The 10,018-nt window shown below is 39.9% G+C and overlaps 1 protein-coding gene across 6 annotated transcripts in view; it reads right to left on the bottom strand.

Annotated features, from left to right (window-relative positions):
- The window catches only part of LOC106808915 (CD151 antigen-like), a 66,365-nt gene that overhangs the window by 4,686 nt on the left and 51,661 nt on the right, over positions 1-10,018 (bottom strand). For 3 of the 6 annotated variants that reach the window (XM_014811828.1, XM_014811833.1, XM_014811829.1), the window contains exons 2-3: positions 1,020-1,096; positions 345-578 (exon numbers count right to left, since the gene is read on the bottom strand). In XM_014811828.1, coding sequence (XP_014667314.1) covers positions 345-578; positions 1,020-1,096 — 311 coding nt within the window. Of the gene's footprint in view, positions 1-344; positions 579-1,019; positions 1,097-1,930; positions 1,996-2,221; positions 2,250-9,483; positions 9,573-10,018 lie in introns of those variants that run through there. The other 3 variants (XM_014811830.1, XM_014811831.1, XM_014811832.1) reach the window with 3 other exon arrangements.

Here is a 10,018-nt window from a genome sequence, read left to right as displayed (position 1 = left end):
CACACACACATACACACACACACATACACACACGCACGCACCAACACACAGACACGCACACACACACACACACACACACACACACACACACCTACACACACGCGCGCGCACGCACACACACACTATACATAAATAAATAAATAAATAAATAAACAAAATAAATGAATAAATAAATAAATAAATAAATAAATAAATAAATAAATAAATAAATGTCTAAATAAATAAATAAAATGTGTAAAATTAATAATTTATATTGCAAAATAATAATCGAATAAAACAGCAAACCCACTCGCGCACTTTACCCGTGCACACACAGATATTCGCTGCATCTATCACGATCTTACTGTGATGAGTAGAGGCCTCCACTCCTTGATGGCTCCGAAGCAGCCGAGAAAGGCGACGATGAAGGTGACAACCCCGGCGACTATAAGAGTGATGGCTGCGGCTTCCAGCACTCCAGGCGTGTTGATGCTATCCGTAACGCTAGTGACATCGCTGCTCACCTTCGTCAGCTCTATGAAAGACGACTTGTCGGCGAGCAACCATATTCCAATGCCCAGTACTACAGCGCCACATACCTGCGGCAACGAGAACGAAGCCGTTAGCTATACGCGAGATCTAATTAATATATATAATAAAATATAATTAATTTTAAACTAAAGTAATCTGATCTGAATTAACTAATCTAATCGAAACATTATTGAGTTGTGACAACTGAAAAATACTAAATGCGGCAAAAATACCAACAATACATAGCAAATCACAATGTATCAATATATCGATATGTAAACGAGCGGGAACTATGTGTCACTTTTCGAAGGAAGATTGACAATGAGAAGGAGTGAACGATAGTGCTAATGGGGCAAAACGAAGTAGGATATAGAAAATACACGGGCATAAAGCGGCCGGATATGGAAATTCGAGAAGATGACGCAGAGAGAAGGCACTGTAACGAATAATACATGTATACTACATCATAACAGTAACCGATTCATATGAACGTTATTGTATGTACTTACGAAAAATATGAAATTGAAGACAAAGAGTAGGTATTTAGCACACGTTGCCCCACATGTCAATTCTGCCATCTTGAACTCTAAAACGAAAAAAAGACGTGTTTACTGAAAAGGTAGAACACTAACGTGTGCTATAGCAAGCCACAAACACACACACACACACACACACACACACACACACACACACACACACACACACACACACACGCGCACACCCACACACACACACACACACACACACACACACACACACACACACACACACACGAAAACACACACACGAAAACACAAATACACACACAATCACCATGGCAATGTATAATATATAACATTGCGGAATTAAGAACTAATCTGGTAGCTTGTTATTAGGAATTTATGCGTAATACTATGGAGATGAGGTCTTGGTGATATTGACGTGGTTGCTCGGCACTACTACGTGCTCACGAAATTCACGGCACGCGTGTACTCTGTACATCAATACATCGTATACACTGTATATCATATTACATGTCTCATAATTATCCACATCACGCCGATTATGGAAGCCAAATGCGGTCCGTAATTCCTACGTCGCCCTGGTTTGTTACCAGGTCTATAATTCTCACGAATGCGTAACATATCTTTTATATTATAGATAAATGGATAGATTTAATTAGCACCATCATTAATTAGAACAATATATAAACGTATTAGAGTGATCTAGAATAGTTAGGGCGCAGGGAGGGAAAGTTAACATAAGTTTATACATTAGTAACCTTCAGGCCTTGCAGCATATATAAGCCTCCCTTCTTCCAAAACCTAACTTCCTGTAGGCCTTAGATGTACGATCGTATAAATAAATAGTTCCACGCACAAGGAAACCATCAAAAACCATCAAATACGATATTTTGCACAGACATTAGCATATTAGTAACCTTCAGGCCTTGCAGCACATAGGCACAACTGAGAGGGATGTACGCGTACGATAGGCCGCAATTGATGTTTTACACCGAATGTACGCTTAGAAAAATGCGTTTTACCTCTACAAATTATCAAGAACTAATGATACCAGGTAGGTAACAATGATATAATACTACGAAAGAGACCATAATTGTAGATACACTAGAATACAATAAAGAGGTATTATTATAGCTCTTGAAATGATCTAATAGGTATTCTATTTGGATCGAGAGCTTCTGTCGCCACAACGCTGGCTCTGTACGCACATCTCGCAGCGATGACGAGACCAGAGCTGGCACAGCTGCCCGTCAAATATCCATCTTCCACTCGTCTTGACAGCAGATGCATGCACGCGATAAACAAAAGCTGTTGTCGGTGTAGCTGCTGTTGTCGACGAAATAATCGGCTCATCAATTATATATGCAGCGCTAGGGGAGGTGAGGGGGCCGGTAATACACATGGTGCTGTGTCACGAACTTTACACGTTAGTATTGATAATGCTGTGACATGTACACTACTATATACACGTAACTATTCATAATGCTGCGGCAGATACTATATGCTATACACATTGTTATGTATAGTGCTGTGGCACATACTATGTCATACATATTACTATACATAATGCTGTGATATATAATACCATTTACACGTTGCTATCCATAATGCTGTTTGATACGATACTATAGGCGTTACTATATTTAACACTGTGCGTGCATTTCTGTTAACAATTAAACCCACGGGTGGCGCCACAAAAAGTGTTTGAACTTGACTCAAGATTCATGTTTTGATCGTAGCTAGGAATTGCACTCAACACTATCTACCGCTCTCTCTCTCTCTCTCTCTCTCTCTCTCACACACACACTCTCTCTCTCTCAACCACTATCTACCGCTCTCTCCCTCTCTCTCTCTCTCTCTCTCCTCTCTCTCTTCTCTCTCTCTCTTCTCTCTCTCTCTCTCTCCTTCTCGCTCTCTCTCACACACACACGCACGCACGCACTTACGCCCACGCACGCACGCGCGCGCACACACACCACACACACACACACACACACCCACACACACACACACACACACACAAACATATATATAGTATATATATATAATATATATAATATATATATATATATTACTTGTTGATGGTTCGTTTAAATTAATTTTACGCATTACAGACATATAGCGCAGCAGATGCCTTAGTTTAGCCATTATATGCATATTTATATACATACAGATCAATCATTATATTCTACGGTCGCAGTTGCGTTGCGGTTATCACGTGACCCGTTACAGATACACTGTTTTACAACAGTTACTGCAGACCATAGAAATATATAGTCTAACTAGTCTATTAGTCTATAAATAGTCTAACTAGTATATTATATCAGGAGTAGATAATAGGGAATCCCTATTATCTACTCCTGATTATATCTATGCTGCAGACAGTGCAAAACGCCAGTTCAGTGATTCGCTGCCACACGGATAGCGATACACTTGCTAGTTACACTCTGTGAGAGCTTTCTTTGCGTTTAACGCGGCCACCAAGTCGTAGATTTCGCAACACGAGAGGCGATTATTCGCGTGTAATTAGAGTGGAATTCAACTCTAATATGCTCCACCACATCAATTTCGCCCGATCGCAGCGCTACGCTAGTTCAATCTACAGTTCATGGTGGATTTACAAGCAGATCACATCTTCGCGTTTTACTGAGACGGCGGCACCAGTCGAATAACCAACACGACGCCAACACTGCCAAGACAAGACGCGCGCGCGCTCTCTCTCTCTCTCGGCTCTCTCTGCGGTGTGTGTGTGTGTGTGTGTGTGTGTGTGTGTGTGTTGCGTGCGTGCGTGCGTGCGTGCGTGCGTGCGGGTGTGTTGGTGTTGTGTGGTGTGTGTGTCACTTTCTCTCTCTCCCTCACTGCCCTCTCTCCTGCTTTCTCTTCTCTCTCTCTCTCCTCTCTCTCTCTCTCTCTCTCTTTCTCTCTCTCTCTCACTCATCTCTGCCTGCCACGGTCTTCAACTCGTGAATAATACCAATAACACGAATGCTCGACTCATTCTCACCACATTCAGGAGCGTCTCACTTTTCCGCACGTATAAAAATTAGCAGGTGCTGCTGTCTATGCGCGATTTATATGTGGCCGTGTTTTGCAGGCGAGCGCAGATGTTTCCAGGCTGATGGAGTATTAACGGGATACAAGCTCCCGTAATTGATTCTCCTCGTCGAAAATACGAATACAAGTGGAAGTCTTCCGAAGCCTATAAGTAACGATGACCTAGACTGATGGGGATGTAGTTTGCGGTATGGGAATTGTGCGCGCCATAGAAGGCTCGACCCTGGTGATGCGATATAACACACGCATTGTGAATCGACTCTGTTGTGCAATATAGCACACACGTTGTGAATAGACTTAATGGTGTAAATATAGTACACGCATTGTGAATAGACTTGATAGTGTAAATATAGCACACGCATTGTAAATCGCTCGGAATATAAAATTGTACGCGAATTTTTAACGACGGCGAATTTATGTATTGATTTTCTTTTGTTCGGGAGCTTTTCATAATCAATTATGTATTCAAGTCACAGCTTGCTACTGTAACAGAAGATATAGCTCCTACATTATATATGCGACGTTCTATACGCCAACCAAAAACGGCAGTGTTTACGCGGCAGATGGACTGATGAAACGTTAATATCTAATCACATACGTGCCGAGCTTAATAAGCTATAATTCGGCTCAGGTGAATTTTTTCAATCATTTGTTTAAATATGCAGTTAAAATACAATTTAATCCGTTCTAAAGTAATGGCTTCTATTGTTTCCAACCGTTATCATATTTTTACGCTAGCTGTTTTGACACTTAGCGTGCTCCTTGCATAACCACAAGTGTATACAGTAAGATTTACTTAAAGCGGCGTTCAAGTCCCCGTAACCAAACTACGCTATTTCGCGCATGGCAGATCTGCGTTGGCCAGAAAGGCATTGCTTCTAAGACGTGTTTATGCCGGTGCAGAGCCATAACAAAACGTAAGTAGCCATAAACAGGATAATATACCAGTGCAACGATGAAACTTCAAATCAATCGTATTCAGAGCTTCATCAGCTAAGTATATATTGTTTACAAACGTCAATTTTGCCAAAATCTTTATTGTAACATTGCAAAGTGGCTCAGTGAGGGTCAGTGTTATGGCTCATTGCATGTGTATGAGTAATGCACAGTCGATAGGCCTACAGCACTGCATGTCAGAAAAAAACGTGTCAGCAGGTAATACAAGTTTTTGCCATGCGTACATCTCTTCATTCTATCGGTTCTACGATATATTGTAGTAACATTATTCATTATTGACTAAAATATTGGTAAAATGTCTGCATGTAAACTGCCGTCCAACATGCATAAAAAGTAAATGTACTCATATTTCTATTGTGAGTTTCAGTGTAATCATGGGACATAATTTACACGTCTATGCAGAGTCTATCCAATAGTCTACAATCTACCATGAGTCTATTCTATGTCTATTGATAGATCCTGACGTATCACAGAAAGGTTGAAATTACGCCATCTCAGACGATTTGCGCAGACAATTAACCTCACCAACACTGGTGTACATGCAGTGTATAGTCAACTGCGGGTTGCTGTATTGCTGCCGCTGCATGTGCATGGCAGCTGTATGCATACTTCTGTATAGTTTAGATCATTTCTAATAAGTATTTATATGCGTTGCCCTACAAATCAATACGTTACCACACTGAGAAAATTCAATTAATCATCATGCCAGGCGATATTAGTCACATAGACGCTCACCTATAATACTTAAACTTTCGAAAAATTTACAAGTCTCTTGCTACCAAGTATAATAGTCTTCAATTGCCACATATGTATAAAAACAACCGTAAAATTAAATCCAATATTGACACACCAACAGTTTTATGCCATACCTACATACTGACTAATTATGTTTGCAATTTTAAAGAACATGAGGCAACGATATCTATCATGTGACATGTATTATGCCAACCAATAATTCGTGCCTACATGTACGTTGTTCTCATTGACAGAACTTGGCCCAAAACATGCAGCGCACGTAGGGCCCTGCTATTCAAGTCGACTCATCAACTAGTGGATGTGAATGGAAATAATTATTTCGCAAGAAGTAAGTATACTATAAATAACTATCATTGTTTCTCAATTGGCCGGACCTACTTCGTGAATGTTACTAAACTATTTCCATTACACTATTTAAATTGATTTATGTATTTTGGACAGTATGTATAATCGTACTACATCGGCTTAAAAATAATATCTATTATCTACAAATCTGTTATTATTTACTCCTGATGATTATATTGTAGTAGTTATTTTTAATAGTGTGCAATTTGTCATGTTACGTTACAGCAGTTACCATACCCAGATTCACAGCGACACTTTCAAAAGGTGCCAGAAAAAAAAGTGTAACTTTTCAGTGTCTGGCAACAGTAAAAAGTCAGCTTATCGAGTGATGCTTTCTCCTTTCTTGAAGCAGGCATGTATCCAACGCCATGCTCTTTGACACCCAGATCCACCCCTGTCGCGATAATGCGCGAAGCGAAACTGACAGCGCTCACAAGGAGCCAGTTCGAGACCTATTGGTCCCTTACTCACATCCTATTTATATTGACTTTACTTGTATGGATAAACAATGCCGTAGTTGCACGTTGGAAAGGATTTCACGTACTATGCCAAAGTTCTGGTCAGCGAGCGTACGTATATGCTATAGCTACTCTGTAGGGATTTGTTCATGCGACACAATAACTTCCAGAGTACTTACTTGACTGATTAATTACTAGCCATACTTAAATTATTGGCTTTATATAGGCTAAGTTTTGTGCTATTCAATCTACTTGGCGGATTATGTGTATCTAACAAAGATATCTTACTAAGTATACGGTACTGTAATATAACACATTTTTAAATTTGAAAATTATAAATGTCATAGTTTCTCTAATGATGAACCTACGGCAGTTAATAGATGTTGCATTATTTCAGCTAACAAAACTGCTCCATACATTCAGTTTGCCTGATTTGTGAGCTTCGTGATTAAAATTCCGAACGCTGAATTGACCATTTACTGCCGCTACAGGTTTCTAAGCTATGTCACTAACTATAGCAATGCACAGATATATAAGAATATTGTATTATGGTAAATAAAATTTTCTGATAGTTAACAAACAATTATCACTGATTTTATAATTATTGTTATTATTATTTCATATTGTAAGACTGGGTCTATATCGACATAACTTTGTAAATAGACAAATGGCGAAATGAAGAAAAAACACACTGACATGTATAAATAGATTAATTTTCAAGATAACATTCACTCACTCATTCTCACCTCACTCACTCTCACTCAACTCACTCGCACTCCTCCTCTCACAATATATACTCTCTCTACTCTAATCTATCTCTCTCTCCCTTTATTTAACATCGACAAGTCCCGAGGATGCCAAATTAACAAGTGGCCCAGAGAAATAGTGATGATGTTGATCACATGGGAAACATATCATTGACCTAATTGGTGCTGAGGCACTTTGACATGTTTGATTCGCTCTCGCATGTCCAACGTGGATTACAGACGCAGGCAAGCTTTCCTCGTTTTTCGACGTCTCATCTGACTCGGACTGTCTGCATGGCCGCGAGTAAATGCTGTTCTTACTCGCATGAATCCTCAGCTTATAATGACAAACTCCCCGTATAGCTGACCATCTAAGTCACAGATACTCAATAAGATACCGAAAATCATAATTCTGGTGCTGATTTATTACAATTGTCGGATGTGGACCACCACATACACGTGACATAAAAATCACCGACCCAGTTGCGATATACCCACAAAGAGTTTGAGTGTTATTGTGCTTGTCAATTTGACCATGTCTAGCCACAAACCATTAGTTGCCATTGCAGTGCGCCCTCATAACACCTCCGCACAATCAATAGCATCATTCTAGCATCTAACAATACACATGACCCCCTAAACAATTTTGGTAATGTAGGCCTACACTGAACATCTTGCTTGTTAACCCGACCAGGCTGTGTGACTAACGTCAATATACTAATTGGATCAAAAATGCTAACTTGCTGGCCAAAATTTCCAAGTCGGTAAACTATTAATAGTATTATAATTTATATGTGCGGAACGAATGGTGCATGGTATAACAAGTTAAATATGTAATTTCACATCATGCACCTGCCTGTAATACTAATAATCTAATGTAACATGAAACAGGGTAGTATTGCTCTCATCTATATAGCTCTAGTAGTATATAGTACTATACTATAGGCTAGCGCGCGTTCAGTGCGGCAGTCACTGTACGCGGGCTATAGACACTAAGACAGTACTAGAGCTATCATCTAATGATCTATTACAAAATTGTGTTTCACTGGATATTTTGATTTACTAGGTATTCTATGAAATGAAACACCTTTCCCCGTTCGATGTCGATCACTACATCCTTCTATAACGCCAGTAAATGCACAAGCTTTTACAATACAACATGCACGAACAACAATATAAAATAGCCACCGCTGCGACGCCTTTTGACAACTTCAGCGAGTTGCTATTTAGCATACTGACCGACGTGTTCGTCAGATTTGAACACACGCTATATTAGAACACACGCGTCATTTTTTTCACCAATATATGCACCAAAAGTTATTACAAATATAATTGTGCAATTGGTTAAAATATATTACACGTATATTCAAAGTAGATTTTGTTTACACATGGTCAACATCAATAGTTAGTGATTCCCGCATCTCCTTTAAATCACCAGTAGACAGTTATTATTGACTTATATTTTATACATATAACCACAGAGCTTTGGTACAGTGCCAGGAATTAACAGTGAAGCTAAACGTAATTTAAACATGCATTTATTCGCTACTGCTGCTTTCGACGGTTTTCCTACTTAACTTCATCTATCTTCATATATAGGGCATAATGCTATTGGTTATTAATAACACTGTGTCCCACAATCCTATTATAATTCATGGTAGTAGTAGTAGACAGGGGCACGTAATTTCCTGGCAGTAATTTTGCAATACACCATTTTTACGTGATTTCTGGCATAGCTTTTTATACACGCAGTAGGCAAATGAATCGCTGGTAGATGTTTTTCTTTCGATGCACAATATACACACGTGATTTCCTAATAGTGTTTCTTACACACAACAGGCACGTGGATCGGAGGTAGATTTCTTTCGATACACAATAAACTCATAATATCTCTGACTCGTGTTTCTACATGCAGCAGGAGCATAAATATCTGGTGGTTTTTTCAGCGCGGAGTGCAGACTAAAAACGTTCGGATCCACATTCTACCACTACACACCTACCAGAATCGGGACAAATAACTTGATAAACCATTTTTATAGCAACGATAGCAGTCTTCGTGGAACGTAACAGTAAACACACGTACTGCGCTGGTTGATAATAATCGCATTAATATAATCGCGCAAACCATACAGTGTGAACTTGAAACAAACTTACCGCTCGATTCGCTATCCTGTCTATCTATGGTATGAAGTCGACAATCGAAAGAACGCACAAGATTAAACTACCCGTCCTCACTTAACGAAGGCAAGTTCCGAAATGGCTTGCTGCGTCGGACTGCCTTGTGGTGTTCGTGTCTGCCCCGTGCTTGTTTATCACAACATGAACGTTGCTAACCGCAGCTACTCGTGACGAATTTTAGAAGCGGAGAGAGGGCGTGCACAGGTGTGAACGCGTACGTGCGCGAAAATCGACCCGTCGGCGCCTACGTACAACCCGCGGTTCAATATGAATTTATTGAACGCGATATGCATGAGCGCGCGGACAACCAGAACGTCGCGTGGAACACGTGAGCCAGAGGAGTCACGAGCATTCAAGGACACAATCGCTGTGCGACTGTGCCTAAATGGGACGGAACAGGGAAGATATAATAAAAACAATAGATGCACCTTTACGGTTTACGTTTATGACAGTTGTCTATGTCCATTCCATGTCTATTGTTATGTCTTATGCTTGTCTATGTCTATGTCTA

The sequence above is a fragment of the Priapulus caudatus genome, unplaced genomic scaffold (genome assembly GCF_000485595.1).
Source record: "Priapulus caudatus unplaced genomic scaffold, Priapulus_caudatus-5.0.1 Scaffold313, whole genome shotgun sequence".
In the NCBI taxonomy this organism is placed as follows: domain Eukaryota; kingdom Metazoa; phylum Priapulida; class Priapulimorpha; order Priapulimorphida; family Priapulidae; genus Priapulus; species Priapulus caudatus.
This window is presented reverse-complemented; position numbering and strand designations above follow the sequence as displayed.